The 27,104-nt window shown below is 37.7% G+C and overlaps 5 protein-coding genes across 10 annotated transcripts; 1 reads left to right on the top strand and 4 right to left on the bottom strand.

Annotated features, from left to right (window-relative positions):
* Positions 1–598: 598 nt before the first annotated feature.
* PHT2;1 (phosphate transporter 2;1) lies at positions 599–4,559 on the top strand. The gene is made up of 3 exons (XM_007044736.3): positions 599–1,534; positions 3,118–3,309; positions 3,505–4,559. Exons 1-3 carry the CDS (start codon positions 794–796, stop codon positions 4,327–4,329), a joined length of 1,758 nt encoding a protein of 585 aa, XP_007044798.2. The 5' UTR covers positions 599–793; the 3' UTR covers positions 4,330–4,559.
* Positions 4,560–5,211: 652 nt separating this feature from the next.
* Positions 5,212–6,353, bottom strand: LOC108660934 (uncharacterized). Its single transcript, XM_018115469.2, has one exon. The coding sequence runs from the start codon at positions 6,059–6,061 to the stop codon at positions 5,426–5,428; it is 636 nt and encodes a 211-aa protein (XP_017970958.1). The 5' UTR covers positions 6,062–6,353; the 3' UTR covers positions 5,212–5,425.
* Positions 6,147–10,141, bottom strand: LOC18609557 (Nucleotide-diphospho-sugar transferase family protein). Its single transcript, XM_018115468.2, has 6 exons — positions 9,578–10,141; positions 9,160–9,488; positions 8,737–8,989; positions 7,882–8,655; positions 7,156–7,402; positions 6,147–6,783 (listed from the first exon to the last, which is right to left on the bottom strand). Exons 1-6 carry the CDS (start codon positions 9,581–9,583, stop codon positions 6,365–6,367), a joined length of 2,028 nt encoding a protein of 675 aa, XP_017970957.2. The 5' UTR covers positions 9,584–10,141; the 3' UTR covers positions 6,147–6,364.
* Positions 10,142–10,306: 165 nt separating this feature from the next.
* LOC18609556 (cyclin-like protein) lies at positions 10,307–20,024 on the bottom strand. 5 transcript variants are annotated; one of them, XR_001926669.2, is made up of 13 exons: positions 19,361–20,022; positions 19,211–19,244; positions 17,909–18,352; positions 14,916–15,304; positions 14,639–14,836; positions 14,362–14,559; positions 14,162–14,236; positions 14,016–14,082; positions 12,766–13,897; positions 12,623–12,679; positions 10,922–10,996; positions 10,688–10,765; positions 10,307–10,606 (listed from the first exon to the last, which is right to left on the bottom strand). XR_001926669.2 is itself a non-coding variant. In XM_007044733.3 (12 exons), the coding sequence occupies exons 1-12, from the start codon at positions 19,784–19,786 to the stop codon at positions 10,750–10,752; spliced, it is 3,111 nt and encodes a 1,036-aa protein (XP_007044795.2). In that variant the 5' UTR covers positions 19,787–20,022; the 3' UTR covers positions 10,307–10,749. The 5 variants fall into 5 exon arrangements, 3 of the variants coding, with proteins under 3 accessions (XP_007044795.2, XP_017970955.1, XP_088659333.1); XR_001926668.2 differs by having other exon boundaries at positions 10,688–10,996; positions 19,361–20,023; XM_007044733.3 differs by having other exon boundaries at positions 10,307–10,765.
* A 328-nt stretch (positions 20,025–20,352) lies between these two features.
* Positions 20,353–27,066, bottom strand: ABCB26 (transporter associated with antigen processing protein 1). 2 transcript variants are annotated; one of them, XM_007044730.3, is made up of 18 exons: positions 26,388–27,066; positions 26,034–26,161; positions 25,633–25,675; positions 25,402–25,446; positions 25,161–25,283; positions 24,976–25,079; positions 24,521–24,575; positions 24,355–24,425; positions 24,149–24,251; positions 23,803–24,013; positions 23,072–23,145; positions 22,136–22,192; positions 21,977–22,051; positions 21,712–21,786; positions 21,352–21,633; positions 21,157–21,221; positions 21,025–21,085; positions 20,353–20,882 (listed from the first exon to the last, which is right to left on the bottom strand). In XM_007044730.3, the coding sequence occupies exons 1-18, from the start codon at positions 26,835–26,837 to the stop codon at positions 20,802–20,804; spliced, it is 2,103 nt and encodes a 700-aa protein (XP_007044792.2). In that variant the 5' UTR covers positions 26,838–27,066; the 3' UTR covers positions 20,353–20,801. The 2 variants fall into 2 exon arrangements, with proteins under 2 accessions (XP_007044792.2, XP_088659498.1); XM_088803372.1 differs by having other exon boundaries at positions 26,023–26,161; positions 26,388–26,530.
* Positions 27,067–27,104: the final 38 nt, after the last annotated feature.

Below are 27,104 nucleotides of genomic sequence, written 5' to 3'. Positions count from 1 at the left end.
TATATTAATTTTAAAATTTTTTAACTCTCATTTCTTTTCATATTTGGCTTTTCTAATAAAAATTGGCTAACTTCGCATTTTACTAAAATATCTTAAAATATTGTATTGAAGGTTTTTTTTTATTTTTTTGTATTAAGAATATTTTGACATCGTAGTTTTAATTTATTTATTTATTGAGATAATTTGGAAGATTATATCTCAGAATGCAAGACTTTTGGAGGAACAAGTGTCTCATGGGAGAATTACCCCCCATTGGGGTATATCACCACTTGAGGTAGACAACAATTAAAATGACACAACTTCAACAACATGTGGTTAGCAAAGTCCAATGACCTTCTTTGACTTGAAATAGCAAACATTTTAGCATTGTGAGAAACTTTTTTTTTCCTTAGTGTTTGACAAAAGAAGATAACAGCCAATTGTCTTGGATTGATATAATTATCTCCGCTTTGGATAAAGTCATGTATATTTCTTTCCCATAATTTTTCTGAATGTAAACATTGTGGGGCGTACAAGGTGTATGGAGTGGAGGGACAATCCGAGAAGCCATTCCCACCACTCATTAGAATCGACCAAAGAAAGCTGCCAAATCCATTCTCGCACCGGGCTTTCCACCCAAATGAAACATACACCTAAACACAGAACTAAAAATGCACACTCCTCCATTCTTCTTCCTCCACCACCTACTCCCTTTTCGCTTCCAAATTCCATGGCCAATAATTCACCTGAATAATACTCTTCATTTTCTCTTCTCCCAACTTTACCTCCTCTGCTTATACTTATTCTGCGAGACATGACCCCCTTTTCTTGTTTACCTTCTGCAAGAAACACCACCTCACCCGAAGCATTTCTTTTGCGAAATCCCCATTTACATGTACCCAAATACCGTTACAATGAAACTCAACTACCCAAGAAAGAGAATCTTATGTGGATGCCTTTCCAAGTTCCAACCAGGCCTTATCGTCCAATATTGAGCTTAACAAACTCTAAACTTACGCAGCCCTCAGCCAGTATCTCTTCTTTTGCAGAGGCAGAAGGTGAGAAAGAGCAAAAAGAAGGAATCCAACTTGAAACGCATGATCAAGAAGATGCAAAAACAAATGAAGATGACCTGCCTGCAATGGCTCAAGCTTTTCATATATCTTCAAGAACTGCTTCTGCTATTGCTATATTCATAGCATTTGCAGCTTTGAGTCTTCCCTTTTTTATGAAGTCTTTGGGTCAAGGAGTTAGCTTAAAGACCAAGTTTTTATCATATGCAACACTTTTATTTGGATTTTACATGGCTTGGAATATTGGAGCCAATGATGTGGCTAATGCCATGGGAACTTCAGTGGGATCAGGTGCATTGACCCTGCGTCAGGCTGTGTTGACGGCAGCGATTTTGGAGTTCTCTGGAGCATTGTTGATGGGAACTCATGTGACCAGTACAATGCAGAAAGGAATTCTTGTTGCTAACGTGTTTCAGGGGAAGGATAGTCTGCTTTTTGCTGGATTGCTCTCTTCTCTGGCAGCCGCTGGTACTTGGTTGCAGGTGCGTTGATTGAGCTTCATCTCTTGTAAATTTTTGTCCTTTTGATAGAAAGTTTATCTGCTTTAAAATCTTTTGTTTTCTTGATTAATCTAATTCGTGTTATAAGATTCAATTAATGAAGAGCATGCTTTAGTTGTGACTTTTGCTATTTGTTGCCGAAGACATGCCAATACGACGAGATCATATGCTACTGTCTAACAATGCCAACTAATGAACCCCAATACAACTACCTTTACTGGCCTCAATGAAATAAAATTGGAGGGGAATTGATGGATCTGGCTTAGTGCTTGCTTTTACTGCCTCCCTGTGCCCACGGCAATGTACTTCATATACTTAGTGGGAAAAAAATTTAAAAAACTTTAAATTCCCACACTTGACCAATTGATGCAACAGTTGGCAACCCTTAGAATCAGCACATTGGCAATGAGACTTTTTATGCTGCTACCTTAAGCTTTTCACTCAGTATGCTTAAGATCCAAAACTGAGGGACCCAAGAAATTTGATGATTACATTTTACCTATGAATTGGTTCGTTGTTAAAATATTTTGATATACCTTTTGCAGTATCTTCCTAGTTTATTGGTTTTCAAACATTTAAGGATCCCTGAGGTTGGCATTATCAACGAAGCCATTAGATTCTTATAATCCATGTTACATTGGGTTGTTGTGTTGCGGCCAGATATCTCTAATTTGTTTTTCCTTCCCATTATCCTCTAAACGGGTGTCAAGATTTATAATAGTATCGAGACGGTTGGCATAACAATTTTATATTGGGACTTGAAAGGAAAGATAAAGAAGCCAAAGCAGAGTTTGTATGCATTGGCATCGTAAATATTTTGTACTATTCAGTCGGCTTGGAGTCCAATTAATGTCAACCCATTTGTATTTATTGACAATCTTATGGAATTGCTCATTGCTCATCCTGTTGGGACAAAAAGAGATGGCTAGAACGAGTTTTAGTATACGGAGGGAGAATATACTGAAGATCGAAATTCTTCCCTCTCGTATGTGTTTCACTGGTCTCCTAGGTAAGTTTTGAACATCTTCCAAGCTTCTTGTGTCAATAATGTGAGACTCAAGGACAAAAAGTTTGCTGCCCCCTACACTTTTTCCCCATTTTCTCTTTCCTCACAGGAATGAGTAGGGGATAGGCAAGGCTACATAGGCGGTGAAATATCACGAGGATATATAAACTTCTCCAGAAAAACTGTTAACACTGATAAGCTCCAAGATCAGAATGAACGACGATGCGGATAATCATCTGCTTGCCTGTTTAATAGTAGTTCCTAGAACTGCAACAAGTTCAAGTATCCTTCAGCACCTCAATTAATTATCTTTGTGGGTTTAACATTCTGAACTTCATAATGGACATGAAAATGAAAAAGAAGTTTTCAGCAATCGTTTGAACTCTGGATTAAATGGAAATATGCTTGTAGCTACACTTGCCCTGGCAGGCAACCATTAGCTATATGGTTTCTCTTTTGTTTAGGGCCCTGACTTTGAAAGCAGTTGCTTTTGTAACATTTATATGCTATAGTCTCCACTTTTTTTACTCCTGTAAACCTTTCATTATGTATTACCCAGGTTGCATCATATTATGGTTGGCCAGTTTCCACCACGCACTGTATAGTAGGATCAATGGTTGGATTTGGCCTGGTTTATGGGGGAGCTGGCGCTGTTTTCTGGAGCTCACTGGCAAGGGTAACTTCATCGTGGATTGTCTCACCTATAATGGGAGCAATGGTGTCATTTCTAGTGTACAAATGCATCCGCAGGGTATGTTCTTTCTCTTTGGAATGATAACCAGCCTAGCTTCCTGTTTACATGGGGGTTTTTCCTTGTCTTCTACATACAGATTTTCCTGTTTCTTTGGGAAATTTTGCCAAAAATTCTTTTCCATCGTTGAACCTTGGTTTAACCATCATTTAGACTCTCCCCTTTGTTCTTACAGCCTGTCTACTTGTTTCTTAGTTTGTTTACAGTGCTCACAATCCTGGACAAGCAGCAGCTGCGGTAGCACCAATTGCTGTTTTTGTGGGTGTAACTGGAATTTCTTTTGCAGCCTTTCCATTAAGTAAGAGCTATGCCATTGGTCTTGCCCAGGCTTTGGGCTGTGGAGCAGCTGGGGCACTCCTAGTTCACAAAATTATCAACAAACAGCTTGGCCATCTCCTTGTCAAATCCACTTCATCATCACACTCAGAGCCACAAGAGAACACTACTCAGAATAAAAATCTCGGGCTTCTCTCAGATATCGCAGGGCCTAAAGGCACCCAGCTGGAAATAGTTTATGGGGTCTTTGGATACATGCAGGTGTTGTCAGCTTGCTTCATGTCGTTTGCCCATGGTGGAAATGATGTCTCCAACGCGATAGGCCCTCTGGCTGCTGCATTATCGATTCTTCAAGGTGGTAGTGGAAATGAAATCGTTATTCCAAATGATGTTCTGGCGTGGGGAGGATTTGGAATCGTAGCAGGGCTCATGATGTGGGGGTATAGAGTGATTGCAACAATTGGGAAGAAGATTACAGAACTCACACCTACTAGAGGATTTGCAGCCGAGTTCGCTGCAGCGTCTGTAGTTCTCTTTGCATCAAAGCTGGGACTCCCAATCTCAGCAACCCATACTTTGGTGGGAGCAGTTATGGGAGTTGGCTTTGCAAGGGGACTAAATAGAGTTCGAGCAGAGACCGTGAGAGAGATTGTCACGTCCTGGGTGATAACGATTCCAGTTGGTGCTTCTCTTGCGGTACTCTACACATGGATCTTAACCAAGCTTTTGCCAAATATTTCATGATACTCATTCAACACATTTAAGTGAACAGCCTGATGTATGTGATTAATTAAAATCACTCATCTTTTCCCAAATTAATTTGTGGAATGGTTATGCCTTCTTGCATTAATGATGCGATTTCCTTCAACTGGAAATCACTAAAACATTTTGGATGTGGAGAGGCCAAAAACTGCATGAGATTTTGGAGGGAATGTATATTTGTTGAACACTTTATAAAGGACTATATATTTGCACATTGTGTTTTGCCATGTCGATTATTTTTTAATTAATAATTTATATTTCAAGTAATAAAGTGACCACCAATTGTAATATAATATATTGCCACTCATGCCTGCAACTGACAGCTAAAAGAGTGATTATTCTCAATTGAAGCTTATTTATCTACTTATGACATAAGAAGAATAATAATAGCTAGCATGCTTCATATTCTCATTGCCACAAGGAAGACCAAAGGAGTTGCTGCAGCAAGATATTAGCTCAGCAGTATTGCTCCCACATATCTGCCTAGCTAAGCTAGTTGTACAAGAGTTATAAAGAGGCAAAGCTTTAATATAGATAATAATATTTAATATTTAAGAACTAAGTTGAAAAACTGTCTGGAATGAGGCAAATGTTTGATTCCAGCATTTTGTTATTATAGATGAAACATTAGCCAGGAGCCAACTCAACCGAGTCTAATAATGTAAAATTGTAAGTGCAACTTGTGACAAAATAAGGGCGACCGAAAAAGCATTCAGTTTACCAGTACCAAACTGGTGCAACCGAAAATTTTCCCCAGTAATCTCATGAAGCACGTAAAATTATGCCAAATCATGATATGAGAAGCAGCTGACCGATATCTAACAGAAAAATCTGTAAATAGCGGAAGAATATGACAACGGAAAATATTGAAACAACATCTTTCTGCAAAGGGTCATCTAATACAAAAAACATGACAAGTACAACATAGAAATGAGAATTGGATGTTTTCAATTTATTTAAGTTGTTATACTAGACTTACAAACATCTCAAGAAACTGACAGGCATATTGGGCAATTCACTGTTTTGCATGATCACATACCCGAACAGGAAGAGAGAAAACCTTCAGGTAGAAAAACAGTCATGGAGAAAGTTCCTGTACAGAAGTTAAACTTGGTTCCCACCCTGATTCCCGCAATGATATTGTCCTTGGGAGTGGGGGTACAAAAGGCTTCTTTACCCTTCCACCTGTTCGCAGTGAATATCTAGGTTGCCTCTGCTTTGGAACCTTAGAAGCCTTGGACGGCTTGGTAACATAGAATTCTTTTGCAGAATGAACAGATTCCTCCAAGTTTTCTCCGCTTACATCCCAAGTGATCCTTGCATCTGACATATCTTCTCTGCCTTCAGCAGCTCCTTTGACCTTAACCTTCTCCTGGTGTTTACGCTTCAGTTTTAGGGCTGTAGTGGATGGGATTATGTAATACTTTTGACCAGGCAACAGGCTATCTTCAGGCCATAAAAGGGACTCATGAGGATTATTGAAAACTTCTGGACGTGCAATACACATCCCTGGATATTTTTCCATGAGATGAGATACAGGAACAGCATTTTGATAAAGTTCCTCTCGTCCACCTGCATGAACTATCCTCACAGATATGTCCCTTGATTGGGACAAGTCAACAGACATGGGAGTTCTTCCCAGAGCTTTTTTGCTTCCAGAATCATGGTTGGCATGCCTGACAAAACCTAAGAATGGAGCACAGCTCTTCAGCATAGCTGGGGATAAAACGCTACCTGATCCAGAGGTTTCATTAGATTCTGCAGCATGGGATATGGAGGACCGTCTTAGGTTTAATGAAAGTATTCTTCTGCATTACCCAATCTGGATGCCATTTTGTATTTTATGGCCGGCTTCTCTTGTTTAGTATTCTCCCAGAGAAAGATTGATAAAACCGAGGCATTACACAAGCAACATTGGCCTTCTCTTTTGTTCATTTGCGCAAGAATCCCAAAGTTATCCATATAAAAGTTAAGATGACAACACTCACCAACTACGTTTCAAAAATTTCTAGTCAATTTATTCTGTGAGCAAGCACATCCTTGTGGTAATATCATAGTCCCATAGGCCTGATAATACCTGACGCTCCAGCTTCTTCATTCTTCCACTAATCCAGTTATTATGAAGAACAAGACAACCCTGTTTCTTGCATGCTAATTTCACATTTTTTCTCTCCCATAGCCCCAAGTATGCACCATTCGGAAAAAGGTTTCTGTCTAAGAAATGAATAGTTAAATTTGTTTCAGGTTCCACACATCTATTATCACCTTTGCGAGTGGAACCCTCTTCCCCACATAATGTGTCATAGAAACTTGGTTGCTCAGATAGGCCAGAAGTTGCAGCATGCCTCACTACCTTCTCCATGACAGCAATAGTTGGACCATCAGCACGAGCAAAGTAAAAACCAGAGTTCAAGCGTCTAGGTAAGTTTATAGGTCCTGCAAGGGAACAATACTAGATAAAACTGACTTGTCCATTGACAAAGGGCTGATCTTGTACTTTCACAGACCTTTGATGGAGATGCTAAACGCAATCTAGTATTCAATTCAAAGAAATAGATAATATTTCTTTTTCTGCATAAACCAGAAACTGACTTTTTCTGTTTAGAAACAGAAAGAAACTTACAAATATATTTTTTTAAAAGAATAAAATGTACGAATTAGAAAAGTGCTCTAAAGTTTAACCCCTTTGAGCTGATATTTTGGTTCCTCCTGACCTAATAGCTTTCATCTATGCACATGTAGTTCATATTTCTAAACCATGGAAATGATTAGTTATTCACAGTCTAGCAGTGCTCAGATAATAATCACCTGTCTGGTTGTATTCATCAGACTGAGCAGCAAGAATGGCAGAATCAAAAGAGGAAAGCAATGGCAATGGATTTCTAAACCAGTATACATCCACATCACTCAAAAGTACATTGTACCCTAGCTTCAATATCTTTAAAACCAGTCTGGATTTCACCTTGGTTACTCTCTCAAAGCATTTTGTTCCAAAGTGGCAGTCATTAAAGCTAATGTTACTTGGAGCTGATGGATCATTGAAGACAGGTAGGCCCTAGCACAAAACAGAATGCTTTATTCAGATACATGCAAGCAAAAGGCCCCAGAAAGTTCTGGGGAGAATGTTCAGAAAAGAACTCCCAGCAGATTTTAAGGGCAGTAAATCATCATTACAGAACTCAGATTTGATGCTATTACGTCTCAAAATATTATTTGGGGCATAAAACGAACTCAGAGTGTACTGGAGAGGAAACAACCAAACAATTACCACAAACAAAATATTTAGATCATCCTATGAGGTCAATCCCTACTCAGAAGAAAACCTATAACAAATCTGGTAAAGAGACAATAGTTTCCAAGCATCAACTTTATTTAATCAACATAAATCATGTCATAAATTCTTATTTGATTCCAAATTTGCTTGAATGGTCTAAGTTGTGGTATCAAACTAAGAATAACCTGAAGAATCAGCTGAAACATGAAAATGAAAGGGAAGTAAAACTAAACAATAAATAGAAGAACAAGAGGAAATACCTGCATTATGGAGAACTGATAGGTCTCATAATCAAGAGCACAAACCAAAAAGTTAGTAATTTTGAGGCGCCTCAATCTGCAGACCCAACTCATTAACATGTCCTTGTAACTATATCCAGCAACTGTGAGCACAACTGTTCTATTCTTGTCTGCGTTTATTGCAAGGAGTGACTCTAAGGAAAAGGGGAACTTCAATGTTTTTGAGGGAACTAATTGATCTTTCAGAGAGCAACCTGACACTCCATTCTGTGACTTTTTAATTCCAGCAATACAAGGCAAAGTTTTCTTTGACTTCCAGCATTTTGGGATGCTTCCTTTACATAAGCTCATCCTTTTGTTGGCATATGGATGAATGGTATCTTCTGTAGTATTAATAATAAGGAATTGAGCATCACATTTCAAAAGTTCCATCAAACCAGAATAATTAATTTTGTGAAGAGATGATGATCCATATAGTGCTGCAAGATGGGAATTGCCATCATATTCCCAACTTCCCTTTTCAATGTCTGAAACAATGGAGCTCTTAACTAAACAATTAGACCAGTTCCTTGAATCATCCAGAACAAAAGTTGAGATGGCCCAACTTGCATCAAACACAAACCTGAATCCACTGGACAAGGCCTCGTTAATGAGCCAGTGATTGTGAACTCCCCTACTATACAGGAAAGGAGGAAGCACTCCATGATGTAAGGGCAGCTCTCCATTGTTCCATGCTATCATCATTCTTCCATCACAACAATTCCACTGCCAACTTGAGCCAAGTTTCTCCTGCAACTGATTAAATGGACAATGATGTCAAATGAAGTTTTCTCCAGTAGATCACCAACTTTCAATGTGGATTCTGTACCTTCATACCTCCTGAATTCCTATCCTTTTGCCACCTTCTCTTAGCCAATATTTCCTATCTTCATCCAGATAGAATGGGAAAGTTGAAACTTTTCGCGAAGAAGCAAAAAGGAGCCAATCACGATCAAGTTCATGAGCATAAGTCAATGCCAGAACAAAGTCAGGCAGGAGAATGGTTTCCGAATTGATAAAAGCATATACGTCAGATGTAAATGCCCGTGACCTTGCCACCATGGAATGAAAAAATGGAACCCCTAGAAACCTATTGAAATCGTAAATCAAAGCGGATCAATTCACAGCTATAATATTACGATAACTCTAGGAAATCAATGAATAGTGGTTAAAACTTATAACACTTTTGTATTGAACTAAACTGCAGTCAATGAACAAGAATATGAAGATTCGAATAAGGGAGTCAAATTAATTCCTTACGTGAAATCAATATCGGGTTCGACCAAAACCCTGGAACCAAAAGAATTGGCAAAAGAAGCAACAGAAGGATGTTGACTAAAGAGAATGACAGTGATTTGAGGAGATAAAGCAAGCCATGAACGAATAGCTAGGCTCTGTTTAGTTCCTAAAGAGCCTTTAAACGGAGTAGGCGCTGTGAAAATAGTGATTTTGGGAGTGTCCAGGTCGCTGAAACTTCCATGACTGAAAATTAGATTCTTGGAGAGAGGTAACCTCTGTGTAGCATAAAGGGAGAGAGCAATTAGGAGAACCCCAGATAGCCAAACTGACCATAATCCAATCTGCAACGCCTGTATAAACAAAATGAAATATAACATACTTTAACAAGTTGATTTCAGGCAGTAAGAAGTGGAAAATTTTGATGTTAAAAAGAATGGACCTTCATTGTTGTGAAGTGTTCAGAAGGTTGAAATGCAGAATTTTGGTGGGTTTTGTTTGTTTTTTGATGTAGTAAAGGAACGATCGGTTTGATCTGAACATGGACAAATATGGGTAAGAGTGAAACTTCAGCCTAAAAAAGAAGCAAAGAAATGGAAGAGGAACAAGCAAAGTCCACGAGGGAAGCACTAAGCGCAAAAGGTTGACAGCACCAAGACGGGGAAAACCCATGGGACATGTGAGTAAGGTATTGCGGCATTGGGAAGTCAAATCCCACCTGCCAAGCATTTGACTTTGCCCCCTTTGAAACTCCCCAGTTACCTTCACTGCATTTGGGCAATAAAGATGGGCGGCCTAACGAAGAGCTTGTGGGCTCTAGAGGATTAGACAACACCGACCCTCGTAATTAATTTCTTAAATTGCACAAATTTCTCCGTGGATATGATTTCTTGTCACCTCATTCCATTGCTGTCAGTTACACGATCACTGTACACAAAAACTGAATCAGTCCTTTTCCCTTGTGTCATCCTTCCTGTGATTTCGTGTCTGTTAAACAAACAAAGACGTGTTCTTTTTTCCCCTTATCACTGATTCACTCTCCATGCATTAAGGTGGAAGTGGTAATGTCACACTTTTATCCTACTCCCTTCGAAATGCACCCCACATACTTTCAAAAGCGAAAATATTAAATACCTTGGTTTTGCCATATAATACGCCCAAAAAATCAAACTACAGAAACCAAGTGCTGGCTAGCAACTGAATTACACGAAACCATACGAGTTACAACAAGAAATCATACATGCCTAGGACCAACAAACTGGGAAGGATTAAATCAATAACTATGCAAGCTACGGAAATATTTTCCATACTAGAATCCTCAACAATATCTTGCAAGGCTCATCATCATGCTTGAGATGTACAAACCCGGTCCTCTTAGTTAACCTGCAGAGCAGCCCGTCTCCATTTCCTCTTTGATCATGCATCCACTTGACCTTGGAGTAATTGACCCACATGCTCCACTCCAATACAACTGAAGCAGAGAAATATCCAGATTGAGGGAACATCCACCTATGATTGTCACAAAACAGAAATGTCTTGTATGCTCATAAACCTGTATCAACCAAATGAAACTCTTCATTTCAATCATCGATATCGCCAAACAGGTGATCTGGATCATGACCTCCTTCCCCTGCAAAATAAGTTTGTAAATTAGACAAACTAGACAACCTATAAAGTTGAAGATTGGGAGCCCTGATCCTTTCACCTGAGTTGCATGCTGTTTTGATGATGGTTGTGATGTCTCAAAAACACTTAATCTAATTCTACTGACTGCATGGTAACATACCTGGTAGTCTCAAAAGAAGAGTAGGGAGAATGCCTGCGCTGAGAATGCTTGCTATGTGGTGACCGCGAAACTTGTCTAGAAATGAAACATACATCATACTGATTTGGTAAGTTAAACATATAGTATAACTTAAGAGAAATGACTAGCCTTGTACAGAGTCAAATTTGATAATAACCAATCTGTTACACAATAATTATCTTTTGGTGATAATCAACTGAAAACTAAACATCTTCAAGCAACAACTAAGAAAGTGCAAATAACCAAATCCTCGAAAAGGGAAAAAGAAAGTGACTGCAGATCAAATAGCAGATTCTTCTTATTGAGTAAGTCACATAGAACAACCTGAGCTTCATAACTTCCTATACATATCACCATTGTTAATTTTGTCAAATTATTATATAATTTGCACTGGGAGAAAATGCAAGCTACAGTCAAAAAGGAAAAAACAAAATCAAAAGAATGGTTTGACTATAAAGGTAGTTAAGATAACATCTAAAGGAATAAGTATAGTCAAGATAACATATAAAGGAAAGATAAGTTTCATTTCCCCTTCAGTTTTAACTATCAAGCAATAACATCTCTGTAATCACCACCATAAAACAACAGTCATATCAGATACGTGCATTAATAGTCAAATTTGCTGATTAACATATCATTGTTCACTTATAAACAAAAGGTAAAAATAAAGCAATACGTGCATTTTGTAGCCAAAAGAGACAGAAAAGAGAGAAGCGGCCAAGGAGAAAGAAATGTAGCCATATATTAGCATAAACAAGCATATCAGATGAGAAAAAAAGGACAATTTTTTAACAGAGTAAACTTAGGGAGATGACATATTTGAGAGCACAAATACAAAGATCAATAACCATGAGTTTTTCTTTAAACACACATGTACACCAAGACGCTTGACACACAAATGCAAGCAATAACAACAGATATTGAAAAGGCCAGTATATATGCTTACATATGATCCTTCAGGCAAGACACAAACTTTTCAAGAAAAAAAAACCTCAGTAAATAATTTAACCAAATACTTTGTTGTGTCTCTTCATAGTGTTGCTTACATAAGACAATTTGGTCAACAGGTTATACTATATCTGCTTGACAATTGACTACAGTGAAAAATACCCAACCGAGACTAAGGCCAGTAACCACCCAACCATCTATTGAGTCAGCAAATAGGCATGTAATTGACAACATAACAATAATCAAAGTTCAAACTAACAAATTAGCCTTGTGGAAACCATCCACTAAAACAACAAAAGACTTTGGATACAGAAGTGGTGATAATCAGAATTCCATTCAAAAGATATTGAATATGAACAAAGTGCTTTATGGGGCGATAAACACACCAGGAAAGTTAAAGTATATCATTGTGTACTGAATGGTATTTGAAACAGGTAATTGTTTCTTTAACAATTTTGAATGAGCTTTCTTGGTACACTTGTTCATAAGAACAACACTTAATGAATGCCCTCAGTTTAAGTTCATTTTTGTGTGATTAATTAAGTTCATTGTAATTATCATGACAGTATCTCCATACGACCAACAAACCCATTTTCCAAAAGTTTAAGATCTCAGTGGTGGAAGTCCATAATTACCCTCAGAATAGAAGAGATCAAACCTGCCACAAGCTCAGGCTGCATAAAAAAAAGAACATGCAAAAAATGAACAAAATTGATCAAGTAATGATACAGTTACCTTTTTCTAGACCTGACAGGTGAAGGGGATGAGTGACGCTTTCTTGAATGCAGCTTCCTGTAGTACACAACAGAAAATTAGAAGCTAGATAGCTCAATTACAAGACAACAGGAATAAATATTCAAAAGATCCCAATGATGAACCTCTTAGAACCATCTGATGCTTCATCACTTGAGTCATTAGCATGACCACTGGAGTTATCCTTGCTGTTTCTGCCTCTACTGCTAATGGACGAGGAGCGTCTTCTCTTGTGCCTGCTTGAGTCATTTCCATGTTTATGTCTTGATCTATCCTCTTCTTTTGTTCGTTCTCTTTTTCTATCAACATCTTCTTTGGCACTAGCTCTATGAGATTTCTCTGCATCTTTCTTGTCATCCTTGAAATTGAGCTGGTTGGATCTTTTTCTTTTGTCAGATTCCTTAGCTTTTTCCCCAGTCTTATGCTCTTTTACTCTCTCTTTTGAGCCATTTCGATCTTCTGTCTTTTGCTTTCGAAGCCTTTCATCCTCTCTCAGATGATTCTCAACTCCCTTCTCATATTCCCTACTCCTGACCTCTAACTCCCTACCACCACCAGGATCTTTCTGAAAAGAACTCTTTCTACTTTCAGGTCGATCATTCTTGTCTGATTTTAATCTTGTTTCCCTACCTTGAGATTCAGATTTTGTTGATCTTTTACCAGTATTTGTGTCAGGCAGCCCATAATCAGATTTCTTTATCACCTGCTCTCCTAAAGTATCATTCAACCCAGAATCATTATTTCTTTCCTGCAGTTTTCCACTACTAAAATTAATCTCCTCTCCAGAAACCACCTTGGAAGAAAATGACTTGTCATGGTTCCTATCTGCACTATTATCACTCAATTCAGCAGTAGTTTTGTCTCTATTGTTTTTTAACCTCCTCACATCACTTCCAAAATTCTTTTCAACTCCATTGTGTTCATCAAGTTCTACCTGTGAATTGCTATTCTCTGACGCATCATTGTCTTGTGAAAGCTTCTTAACACTGGACGGCACAAAAGCAGCATTACTCCTTGAATCTAGCATCCTGGAACTTTGAATTTCATTATCTTCATTTTCATCCTCATCCTCAGAGGCATAATTTGCAAGGCCCAGTACATTGCCAGGGGAGCTTGAACTAGATTTTTCTCCAACACCTACAGTGTCTGATTCCTTTGCTTTACCTGGAACTAGTACCCTTGCAGAAGCCTTAGGAGTTGGGACAGGAGAGGCAGATGGTGATACCTTGTAATTTGAAGCAACAGTGTTGTGGTCAACTGCAGTTGTCAACAGAATGGTCAAATTAAAGAAAAAAAAGGTGGCACCATAAACAAAATATCAAGGATGAAGTTAGCAGACTTCAGTAGTTGCATCAGAAATATAAATTTTACTTACCTTCAACTGTCAAGTCATCTTCGTTTACAACTTTGGTTGCAATTTCATCAAACAACTCATCTGTGACCTGTTCAAAGGCATGAAAATTACATCTACCATAGAAAAACATTAATATAAACAACCATAAGTGTTCAAACAGCTGTAACCTTTAAAAGGACTTCAGTTAGCACCCGTTTTATTTCCTGGTTAATAGCTGCAGTTCTAGCTGCTTCTACATAATCCTACACAGAATGAAAATGTGGGAGGTCATGTCTCATGGTTCAATAAAGCACATAAAATCATAATGAGAAAACCCATCCAAGGCAAACTAAGATATCAACAAGTTAAAGGCAGAAATAGATAAAACCTCATCATCATCCTCTTCTTCAGTTGATCTAGAAGAATCAATGCTTTTGCTATCTGCTTGATCACCTTTAGCCAAGGATTTATCAACAGCTTCATCCTCAATGGATTGTGTTTCCTCTTTAGACTGTTCCAGAGAAGACTTAGCTATAGTTGCTTTGTTCCTTAATATTTCTTCTTTAAGCCAATTAGGTACTGGACCCTGGAAAAAATTCCATGAGAAGAACTAAGTAATAACATCATGGAAGTCTTCCATTTAACAAATGTAAAGGATTCAATACCTTTTTGGGTCGTTCGGAAATGGCTCCATATGTATCACCAGGAAAGGCTGTTGTAGGTTGAAGCGGAGCTCCTGTACCAAGACCAAAAGGAGCACTGGCAGATGGAATGGATGGCTGAAAACTTGGCCCAGGAAACCTTGGAAATGAAGGTGCTGTGTGTCCAGAAACAGGAGAAGGCACAGCCAGGGATGGATCATGCTGAAAAATTAAATTAGTATTAGCATACTAAAACTTGGAGAAATAAGTCAAAGAAAACTGACAAGGCTGGAAGCAAGACCTGTGGTCCTGGGGGAAGAACAGGAGGGAGTGGAGGGAAAACTGCACCAGGTGCTACTGGAGGAGTCCAAGAGTTAATTGAAGATGCAGCAGCAGTAGGATCAATGCCTCTCACAGTTCCCATTGATTCATGATGAGCAGCATAATTGGACTGCATCTGTGGGTCATGGTCATTATTAAATCTAGGTGCAAAATCTAAAGGCCGGTCACTAAGATCAGCTGCAGGATCTGCCGTCTGAGTGCCATACACGAAGGATTGTTCACTCAGCACTGATCTACCAATATCAGGCAGTGCAGGTTGCATATGATACACTGCCTCTTGAGCTGATGAAATGGGCAAGGGCAATGTCTTATATGACTGCTCCTTTTGATTTGCAGAATCTTCCTTCCCTGGCATTAAGTAAGGAGTCAAATAGCAAAACACAAAACCAAGCATCCCTAACTGCTTTTTGGCTGTCATTCACATGAACACCCAAATTTCTGCATTTCTCCTATCTACTCTATAGAAGATCTTTGTCTGCAGCAAGAGTAGTTTAGTAGAGAAAAAAATCTTCACTAAAATGTTTTCACCCAAAAAGGGCAAGAACTTAAAATTCAGTATTATCATAACTCAATCCTAAAAAAATTACACAACTATATTAGGCAGCAATATGCAGTTAAAATAGCTCGTAAGTACAAGATAAGCTTTCCAGAATTGAGTTCCTGATAACCTGTCAAAGAACAATTTCAATTCAATGTTTTTGACGTTTTAGAGAATACAACTTATGAAAATCTTTAATGGTGTCCTTGGATAGAGAGGGAGTGGATGATGGTAGAGTGAAAGCCAGCAAAAGGTTAACTCCACCCTGTTTGTGAGCACTTTTAACAGGAGAAGGGTGTTTTGGAGGTGAATTAAATCCCTTCAAACCGCTTCAAATCCTATATTTTAGTTCCATTTAATCATGAGATTTTTAAAGTATAGTATCTTTCACCTAATGGTTTTTGCATTTTACCTTCAAAACCTTATTTTAGTAATGATCTCATATAGTATAGTGGTAATATTAATAGCATATAAACTTCCCACTACCCTGTACTCTACTTTCCTAACACTACAACTCAATTACTTTACCTTCCAACATTCAAACACAAGGTAAGTTGCCAATTTGATTTTCAAATTGAAGCATTTGATTTATCACATCAATGAATTCAGCGTGTCATATGGAAACCACACTGTAACAGGGCTATATTGCCCAAAAAGTATATGCAATTTTGTGCAACTATCAACCTTAAATTAAGTTTTATGTTCATTTAGTAAGACACATTGCACAATGTGAAGCCTATACATCAGGAAACTTGTGTATAACAATGCAAGCAGCAAAAATACAAGGAAACCAAGTATATAGCAACAAAAGCAGTAAAAAAAGAAGAAACCCATGAAGTATCTAAGAGCTCAAGAACTGGTTCAACTAATTTCCAAATGTTATCAGTGTCTTTTAGTGTTGTCGGGCTTTTGTAAACCATAAGCTTGTCTCCTCCAGAACAGAACAAGCTACAACAAGAAACCGTGTTTACAAGTCCGTGAACAATTATAAGTGCCACTTCCAGGCACTTCTAATTACTTAGTAGACATGTTCCATAAAATTCATATCATTAAATAATCTTCAAAAGGTTTAATAGATATGTTTAGGACCAAAAAGAAAGAGAGCAAACTCCACCTACCTCTGTAGTTTCAACTTTTCTCACATAACACCTTGTGATTTCTTTTGCCCCAATTAGCACTCTATCGATAAATATCAATTCCCATAAGGAGTTAGGCTATTATTTTTGCCCAATAAAATTATGAAAAACCTTAAATGTGAACAAATAGACTAACTTTTCAATTAAGGGTATTTTGGTTATTTTATTGGGTAAAATTAACGGTGTAACCCCTCTGTGAACAGGTCCATGGGTGCTAATCAGGAAAAAAGAAACCACAGGTTGTTATGTGAGAATAGTTGAAACCACAAGGGATGTAAGTGGAGTTTACCCAAAAAAAGGACTATCATTGATCTTTTGAAAAATGGTATAATCTCAGCAAACTGTCATACCTTGACATAAGGTAGCGTATGTGGTAATGTAATTTAATAATATTTAAAAATCTAACAAGAAAGTAATTCCTGACAGCATTTTCATACCATTAAATTTTTTCCCCAACAATCATCCTGTCATTAAATCCTTGTAAAAAGATCAGATAGCATGTGAATATAAAAGAATTATTGATACATGATAGCACTCCAAATAAAAAAGAACGTCTACATAATCAAAGTAAAATAATAGCTTCTCAAAAAAATGTAAAATAATAATAATTCAATTATACACAAGAATTAGTTCCAAAGTAATTATCATTTCCTAAGTTTTACTCTCTTTTTTTCCTGAAAACAAAGCCATTATGTTGACCATTAAAAAGTGATATCATGACATAAAAGCAATCACTCAAAAAACCAAGTACATATATTAGGGCAGCTCCTTTGTCAACTAAATATTTGTGGACAACTATAAAGTGAAGTCAAGGACAAATAAGAATATATAGCACCATAGCATCCAAGAAGATATTAAAATCTAATGAAAGGAATGATTCTTGTTAAGAAAACCAACTTTGAGAAAGACACAACATTGTGCCATGGTCCAATTTTAGGTGAATTACCTACATAACACTAATCAAACTGAAACTAGCATCATAGTTAAAAACAAAAATGAAACTAAAATTTTAAAAGAAAAGGGCCAAATAATAAGGAAAAGACCCTTTCATATATATACATACACACAAGTGAGTCAGATCCAATATACAATCTTTTTGGTTAGGCCACATACCCTACACATCATGAGTTTATCTGACGAATAGCTACATTAAAGTTCCAGATTAAATGCACAAAAACTATTCAAAAATATAGAACTTAGTAGGAAGTGAGTTCTATATAAGCAGTTCTTCAGCACAAGCTTCGCAAGCAAGTTCAATTTACCAAGTGAAATTATTACCTGAAACAGAAGAATAACTAGAAGGTACCTCCTGCTGATGAACAGATGAACTCGTAGGCAAACTTTCTTGGAGAAGAAATCCACTCTTCGGATCCAGAGCTGAAGTTCCATCTCTAGCATGGTAAGGTAGACGCCCATCAGGAATATATGAAGATGGTCCAGAGCTGTTAGACAAAGTCTCATTAGGATAAATTGTTGGTGGTCTATGAGGAGATGCTGCTGGAACAGGGAACTGCTGATAGTTAGAAGCCACCAGTAACTGTTGAGCATCCATATGATGAGAATCAACAGCTTGTGAATATGGATCATGAAAACGATTTTGTTCTTCTGGCCTGCCAGCTGGAGTAATTTGTGATTGCACTGGCTGGTCCTGCATGGCAGCCCTGGTTTTCGCCCATTCTCTAGCTTTGGCTCCCCAATCTTCCACGTTGTTGTGGGCTGGCACTAGAATATTATTGCAAGCCAAATCCATCATCATCAACATATTATAAGACAAGCATAGGTTCAGATTAACTTTCACAAGCAGGGGCAGAGGGCTTGTGGAGGTAGCAGCGCAAAGAGAGATTCACTTTGTACATATTACAATCAGCAACTTAGATTATGATGGATAATTATTAACTAACCATCTAAAGGAATGCCATCTCAGTCTTCGCTTCAATTGGTACTAATTTAAAATATATCCATACAAGGACTGATCGTGCTCCACTCAAGTATAAACAAAAAAATCAATATTGAATTACTAAGATAAATTTTTTTTAGTTATGTTATTGGGAAAATATTGGTGTAAGATCCTATGTGCAAAGATCTCATGTGGTGATAAATATAATTTTGTGTCTACATGTTTATATTGTTGTTGTTTTGACACTTGTAAAATTATTATACATGACATTCTTTTTTTTTTTTTAGTTAAAGGATTATTATCCTATACATCAATGGTGGACTTGAAAACTCAACTCCATCGAGAGGAAATATATGCATGCCTCAAGTCTATTAAACCAAATATGTCAACTTAGTTATTCAATATTTGTTTTCTTATTTACAATTAGATGGACATATGACATTGATATAAAAAGCTAGTGGAGCTTTTAAACTTCATTGCCCGTGAATAGGTAGTTAAATTAACATGCACCAAATTCATAAAATCCACTCTTAGTATGTATAGGATCCTTCATAAAAATCCACATTCAAATTTAATAAAACCAGCCCCAAAAATATGGAAATAATGATCTGATTCAAATGAAACCAAAGAGAAAAAGCCAAATATCAAGTGGAATAAAACAAGAAAACCTGATTAATACCAACCTTGGTGATGAGACCAATTTGGATTGCTCCATTCCTAGAGAATGAAAACAGAATAGAAAGGAAAAGGTCACTGGATGAACCGAATAAATATCATTGCACGATACAATAGAAATAAAATGAGAAAAAAAGGCATAAAAAGATAGGAATTACCTGATTAACTTGAGAGAAAGAATGGGGAATCTGAGCAGGAGGCAGGTACGGTATTGGAGGAGGTGGAGGGAAGTGGTTACTTGCGTTATGGGGATGCGCAGGACAAGGAAGAGGAGCGGGCGGAGGATAAGCGGAATGATCGGAGTGAGGAGGTGGACCCCAGTGGGAAGGGTGTTGCTGAGGTAGAGGAGGAGGTGATGGGGTAGAGTGTGATTGGTTGTGATGTTGCTGGTAGTGGAATTGGTTGGAGTACCATGAGCCCTGTGGTGGCGGTGCAGCTGCTCTTGGGGGCGGCGGTGGTGGTTGGTGGTGGTATTGAGGGTGGTATTGGAGGTGGGGATCCGCAGGGGGTGGCGGTTGGGATGGTAGTGGCGGCGGCGGTGGTCTCATGTAACGGTGTGGTTGCTGTTGCTGATATGCGTCCATTTGTTAAACTATTAAACTAGTATTTCTTTAGAAGGGGGGAGGTGGTTTTGATTTGTGTTGGAGTTTATGGGAGGGTTTGCAGGAGCGTTAGAAAGGTACGACGAAGAAATCAGACAACGAGACAAGGGTTTTTTGTGTTTTTAATTTCTTTTTAAGAGGAGGGGATGTAGGGTTGGACCCATGAGCCCTAATGTTGGAGATTATGACTCCGATGAAAAGAACGAAATTTAACATCACACGCCATTCTGGTTACCCCAACTCCGCAGCCCCTTCTTTTTTTATAGCATGGTTTAACGGAATTTAGGTGAAAATTATTGCTATCTTATTTTTCATTAATACTAGTGCTTTAATGAAAACAATATTTTTAAAATTGTTGATATACTTTAAATAAAAAAAAATTGGCATATGATTTTTATTAAGAATACATGTGTTGTTTTCGTTGGAGAAAATTGAAAAAGATTGACACACAACACCACTTGCACAATAAACTGAGCTCATGCTCCAGAATTGTCAACAATGAAGCATCGGAAAATATGTCTAAAGGAGCTCAATCATTACTTGCAATGTTATCTCCAACATAATTGTTTTAAATTATGAACTGAGGCAAGAGTTTTTCATCAAATTTACATGGTAACATTATAAGCATGGTGATGGATCATATATGGTGCAGTTAATAGTACATTCTACATCTAGTGTCGCTCCCTTACCTTCCTGAGTATAGTAATTCTGTGCAAACTCATGCCTTGATCAATATTGGAATAGCAAAGAATCTGCTTGCATACTGTTCAATGCCCTGGCAAATGCTGACTCGGGTAGCATAAAGAAAATCACTTAGCAAATGTCCTTTTTGCAACCCTCTCCCCGTTCCAAGACATAATGTGTTCTTGTTGTATGGTTATAAACGCACTGGTCAGCTGTGAAAAGTTGCTTTGACCTCCTATACTATATTTGTTGAGATATAGGTTGAAGAAAACTTGAATTGAGATAGATTATGATGTGCCGGTTTAAATGACAATCATACTAGAGCATCAGTCTGTCTTCTTGTCAATCGTGCATATAAGCCATCTTTACAAAGAAGCTCACTGTGACTGCCCATCTGCAAGATAGAATGGCAGTCATGTCTTTGAGCGGCATTTTTTCATGCAAGCATTTTGCTTTCCTAACAATGACAAATATCCTAAAGTTCCAATATTAATGACAGAAAAAAGAATTGTTAAACAGTTAAAAAAATAGCCAACCTCAATGATTTGACCACCATCCATCACCACAATTCTGTCAGCAGCTTGTATTGTAGAAAGCCTGTAAATAGTGCATGGTAAGACTTTATGCTTACTGTTAAGTTACTCAAAAAGAGGATACCTGAAGCCTACCGGTGCGCAATTACTATGACAGTTCTTTTTGTTGATGAGTCACTTCTGACAGCATGAAGAACGCCCTGTACAAGGTGGCACATGAAACTTTAGGGGTGGAAACAAGTGACCGTCCCTAGTTCAATGCTCAATCTCCTAACTGGAAAAAGGGAAATAAGAATGGAGTGAGGTATCTTTATTAATAACAATAGTTACCTTAACATTGTGTTCACTCTCTGCATCCAATGCACTGGTTGCTTCATCAAGGATCAATATTGTAGGGTCTCTAAGAATGGCTCGAGCAATGGCAATTCTCTGCTTTTGTCCTCCACTGAGCAGATCATCATCAACAAGTGTGTTATACCCATTGGGGAGCAACGTGATGAAGTCATGGGCATATGCCTGCTTGGCAGCCCATTCAACATCCTCTTGCTTTACGTTTCTGGTACATCCGTATTTAATATTTGAACTAATGTCCATGCGGAAAAGTTTTGGTTCCTGGAGAAAAAGAATATATTAAGGAGGAAAGATCCCATCAAATATACTGAAGTTCAAGGCTGGAAGTAATTAGAGGACCTGTCCCACATATCCTATTTTTCCCCTCAACCACTTGATGTCCAATTCTCTGAGAGGGACGCCATCAATTAAAATCTGAAAAAAGAGGTCAAATGTAACAAGAGATTCAAATTACAGGTGTTGGAAATAAAACTGCTGAGATGCAAGCAGAAAGTACAAAATTGCCGGCTATAAACCATTTGCTGCTGGACTCTCCAAACGAAGAGCTTTCAAACATTGACAGCTTGGAAGTAATGGAACAGGATGAAGATCAAAAGAGTTCTACCTGACCATTTGTTGGCTCATAGAGACGGAGCAAAAGATTCACCAGCGTGCTTTTTCCACTACCACTGAGACCAACCTAATCAAGATTAAGTACATGGCAAATTATTGCTCATAGTCAGTGCGGAAGTGATGAAATTTTCATAAGAGTCAAGACACTTACTATAGCAACCACTTCCCCAGGATGAATTGATAAATTTATACACCGTAGGACTGGTACCTGTGGAAATGATCTGCTATTAATTGTTACCAAGTAGCTATCGTAACAATTTTACAAAGATAAAGCATGCATGCACCAAAAACTTAAGCATATAGTCTTGGGTGCTTCAGGAATCAAACAAAAGGGACTAAACCTCTCAATTACTTTGAATCGGGCAACTAGCCATGGAACGTACTGCACTAAACTTACAGCAGAAAAGAAAAACGACTGCGGCAGAGTCATAAATGCTACGATAGAAAAATGTGCTCTTTCTATTTTCATGTTTTTCTACTTTTATATGGTTCCTGAATTGGAATCTTATGAATGAGAAATGGAGGGGAAAGCTGTGTAAACCTTCCATGAAAATTGGTGTGGGAGAGAAAAGCCCCAAGAAAAGTAGCATTCCTTGCTTGAGAAGCATTTTAAGGAAGAGCTTTCACCATAGATAATGTCAAAATGGAAGGGGAAAATTCTTCCAAATTGATGCAATCTGTACGCAAGACTGCACCTGAAACAGTACATCATCTCCTCTTGAATTGTTCTTAGACGAGACAGATGTGGTCCTTAGTTGGCTGTGGTTGTGTTTGTGGATTTCAGTTGTTCCAAGGATTGGAGGGTTCGCACTTATGTAAGAGTAAAAAAATATAATATAACTAATCCCTCTATCTCTTTTTTGGACTTTTTGGAGTGAAAGAAACAGAGGGGCATTTGAGGGAGAACAGTTTTCTCGTTTAAAAAGAAAAAAAAAACCTTTAAAAGAAGAACGTTGCAATTACTGATTGCAAGTGGAAATTCTGGTTCTAGCACCATTATACCACACTAAAATTATAAAAATTACCGTCGCTATCAAAACAGAGATGTTACTTGGAGTACTAATAACGCTAAGGATGGCAAACATACCGTTTCTCTTGAAGGATATTGAAAAGATACATTTACAAACTCTATATGCCCCAGCAGCTTTTGCATTGTCATTCCTGTAAGAAAGCAATATTCAAAGTAATACAAGTTAAATGAAAGATAATATCTGCCATTGATGAAAATTTCTGCAGAGAGAAGTTGTTGTTTCTGCTGAATGGAACATTTAATTTATAGTTAAAGTAATATTTCTCACATCAAAGACTAAGGTTCTCTTGAATTTGATAAAGAAAAAATGATGTAGAACACTCACAACTGCTATTGCTACAGACATATATGTCACCCACTAATAAGTATTGCAACTACCATTATCTAAGACAAAGAGTAAACATACTTCAAAATAATTTCAAACTTTTTTCCATCCAAAACTAGTGTGAACCATAATGAAACTCGAAGTGCCATATGCAAATATAAGGAACAACATTTCTATAGCAACAACACATCCCATAATCACTAAGCCAAGCAAGATAAATGAAGAGAAGTCATCTGTTCAACCAAAAAGCTACATGCAGGGGAAATAAAAAAGTCCTAAATAAAAGTACCAGTTCAAGAGGACATGAAAGCTTCTACAAGAATACTTTTCACAATTTTGTCATGCTTTCTGATTTGCAGTTAGAATTCTGCAATCCCCAAGATGATGGAGTGCAATGGATCAAAGAAATGAACAAGAAAAAGAAGTTATGAAAGTGGATCTACAAAGTTTATAAAATTCTTGCCTTTCGATATGAATTGGTCACTGGGCATAAGATCCATCAACTGGAAGACCTTTTCACTTGCTCCAACAGATTGCATCAATGATGATACATTATCCCCAACCCACCATGTTGAATAGATTAGCCATTCACTGTATAGTATAAACTTTGTAAGTTTCTCAGCTGTTATCTGACCAGCAAGAATGTACATCCCTCCAACCAGCACAGCAATAATCTATAGAGAAAGGAGAACAAAAAAAAAAAGAAAAAAGAGAGGAAACTTCACAATCACAGAAGTAACTTCTGACATTCTTATTTTCTTTCATTTTCGATTTATATTTCTTTGTAAGAAAGGCCATAGATTGTAAACCTGAGTTGAGTGGTAAAGAGTGTTGAAGCTCAGATTCCAAACTCCATAAGCAGCACTTTGTCGCAAGCTTATATCAGCCAGTTTATTCAGCCAATGATTGTACCTATTAATTATAAACAGATCAATCGTTTTTCTATGTGTTATCAGGGGAAAAGATTGACAACCAATAAGACATTTGGAAGAAAGATTTTGGTAGCACAGATTACCTTTTCAGCTCTTGCTTCTCTGTTCCATAAACACGAACAGTTCTCATTAAAGAAAATGTCTCTTGAGCCACCTATGAAATAAATAGTGAGAAACCTTTTATCCTAATGTCAAAACAAGGGAAAAGAAGAAAGAATACAAACTACAGATAAAGTTTCTAATAACTACCTCATTGGCAGAAGCAGTGAATTCTTGGATTAATTTAGCTGCCTTTTTCTGATACCTAAACATGAGGACAAAATAAAACTTTCCTCAAAGAATATTACACTTGGACAATAATCAAGACATCAATATACTCTGAAACTCAAGAATAAGAAACCGTGTGTGTGAGTGTGTATCTTAGCAAGTACAAGTCAAATTGCTCAGTTTGAACAAGGCATCATTTTTTCTGAAAATCTCAACCCATTTTCCGTTGATCTGTCTCTTCCTCCAACCATCTAAGACTTATTACATGAACTTTGCAGTATCTAATTAAAAGGTTATTAGCCTTCTGATAGATCCTTTTTCCAGCCATTATCCATTTGAATTTTATATTTAATCACACGTACTTTTTATGGATATATTTCAAATAAACTATCTTCAATTTTAGAGAAGGAAAAAGTGGTGAAACTTCAAAATCTTACAGGCCATAGACCAGCATAACTGCTGCTAGAGTAGAGCATATCACCAATGTGCATAAACCAAGTGGCCATGACAAAATCAGCAAGTAGATCAAGGCACCTGTCCCCTAAAAGAAGAATGAAGTGCTAATCAGATTCCCACAATTCCAGAAAACTCAGATGGATTAATTATTTGATCAGTGAGAAACCTGAAGAACATTTCGCAAAATCAGATTAAGATCGTTCCCAATCACACGTGACACTTGTTGACAATCTGAACCAAGCCTACTCGTTAAATCACCGACAGTTTCACCATCAAAAAAGGATATGTCCTGCAGAAAATGTGATGCAAAAATAAGTTACCTTATACACCAAAGAAACTAAAGAAATAACCTGTATGCCTTATTGATAGCAAAAATCAATAGGAAGTTGAGATTTTATATTCAGAACCTGAAGAAGAAGAGCAGAATACAGTGTTTCCCTCATTCGCTTAACCTGCAGATATTACAGGAACCAGTCAGTCCTATAAGTCATGCTCACTAAATTCACATTCAAAAATGGAAAAGAAAATTTGAATAATGGCTCCTCCAAGCTCACAAAACCACCAAACACAGGGCCCAAAGTGAAAAGCAGACAAAAGCATCGGATATGAAATAGTAAAATCATGATAAGCAAACTCACAAGGATCATATTTGCAATGCCAAAGCAGCATCCTCGCAGACCACTGAAAACAAGCAAACAGAGTAAAACATCAGTAGCTATCACCTTTTCCTTCATGAAGGAGCAAATTCCGCAAAAATACTAAGAAAAGTTCCACATTCATAGAAAGCAGCATGCAGGTGCTTGATTTGTTGCATTTTTCCATCGTAATGGCCAGAGAACTCACAGACTGGTTAGGTCATATCCAATAGTGAATCACTTTAAACATTAATATGCAGCAACAAATAATTAAGGGAAGAAATTATAGTTCAATGGAAGCATGATTTCAGTTATCTTTTAGTAGCCACTGCAAGAAAAGGTCAATGCCATGCTCATGTTGCAACTTAAGGTAGAAGGGAGATTTGACCATACTAGATTTTGACCTGCATATTCCTGCAGTAACACATATCATAATCAGAAGCCGTACATTCTGGTGGAACACTACTATTTCACCACTCTGTGCCGAAAATATTGATGCTGTCAAGTAATGTGGTATAGATATCTCCGAAAGCTGAGCCAATACACACACAAGTCAGTTAACATGATTAAAAAGCAACAACTAAAATAAAAAGTTTCCCTGCAAATTAATCCTTGGGCAACCACAGTTAAGGAAAAACAAAAGGTCCATGATTCATTCATTTCATCAAAAAACTTCAGAACTGAAATTAGCACAAATCAATCAACTAATACGAAGCAAGCAACAAAACAGATGTAAAAAAAGTAAAAAAAGGACTTACTGCAGCCACAATCAGGGTGGAAAAAGCAGCGAAAATAACCAAACGATCTTTAGAAATCAACTGCCACATTCGACTAAGCGCCCGCCAAACCGTCACCGGCTTGGCCATCAATTTAAGCTCCACGTCATCGGAGAAACTCCACCAGCTCCCTCCAGGTAACACCGATTGAAGAAAATCAATCCATTTCCGAATTCTCTCACCCAACTCGACATTCTCTACACTATGCGCTCCCTCAAAATGTTCCAGATTCTTCTCTACCGAGAATCCGTTAATCGAAGACGATTTTAAAGGAGCTAAGCGATGGCTTATCCTCTTAGAAGAAATCGACACTTCACTGCTCCTGAAAAATCGGATATTCTGGTGGTTAATGAAATGAAACTTTTGCTCGTAACGAGTCGAAGAACGAAAGCAGGGCGGTAACTTTGCGTTGCAGCAAAGAGGAAGAGCCATTGGACGGGGTAATGGAGGGAGTTTGTTTGAGGATAAAGCTAAAAGTTCAAAATCTTTAGCTTCTGGCGCATGTGCTGCAGAGAAGCGCCACCGTTTTAGGCCTTAAAACGCTCGGGAAATGACAGTGAGGGAACCTTCGCTTGCTTAATTGACACAAATTCTTGCGCGTGAAAACACGTGGAAAGCGTGCGCGTTGGAGGGTCGTTTTTCTGTTTTCTTCTGAACGTTTTCTGTGAAGCGCATGGTTTCGTTGTGTTGAATCCCACA

The sequence above is a fragment of the Theobroma cacao genome, chromosome 2, assembly GCF_053813885.1.
Source record: "Theobroma cacao isolate CCN51 chromosome 2, ASM5381388v1, whole genome shotgun sequence".
Lineage (NCBI taxonomy): Eukaryota > Viridiplantae > Streptophyta > Magnoliopsida > Malvales > Malvaceae > Theobroma > Theobroma cacao.
This window is presented reverse-complemented; position numbering and strand designations above follow the sequence as displayed.

Coding starts and splice junctions, on each gene's coding strand:
- LOC108660934 (XM_018115469.2), bottom strand. CDS start 6,061: ATGCTGAAGAGCTGTGCTCCATTCTTAGGTTTTGTCAGGCATGCCAAC.
- LOC18609557 (XM_018115468.2), bottom strand. Junction 8,656..8,736: donor AAAGGATAGGAATTCAGGAG/GTATGAAGGTAC, acceptor CCATTTAATCAG/TTGCAGGAGAAACTTGGCTC. Junction 6,784..7,155: donor TGATGAATACAACCAGACAG/GTGATTATTATC, acceptor GTTCCCTTGCAG/GACCTATAAACTTACCTAGA.
- LOC18609556 (XM_018115466.2), bottom strand. CDS start 19,786: ATGGACGCATATCAGCAACAGCAACCACACCGTTACATGAGACCACCG. Junction 13,898..14,015: donor AGATGACTTGACAGTTGAAG/GTAAGTAAAATT, acceptor TGACAACTGCAG/TTGACCACAACACTGTTGCT. Junction 10,997..12,622: donor CCTGTCAGGTCTAGAAAAAG/GTAACTGTATCA, acceptor TTTCATTTCTAG/ACAAGTTTCGCGGTCACCAC.
- ABCB26 (XM_007044730.3), bottom strand. CDS start 26,837: ATGGCTCTTCCTCTTTGCTGCAACGCAAAGTTACCGCCCTGCTTTCGT. Junction 24,426..24,520: donor TCACTGCTTCTGCCAATGAG/GTAGTTATTAGA, acceptor TTTATTTCATAG/GTGGCTCAAGAGACATTTTC. Junction 22,052..22,135: donor CTGGGGAAGTGGTTGCTATA/GTAAGTGTCTTG, acceptor AATCTTGATTAG/GTTGGTCTCAGTGGTAGTGG.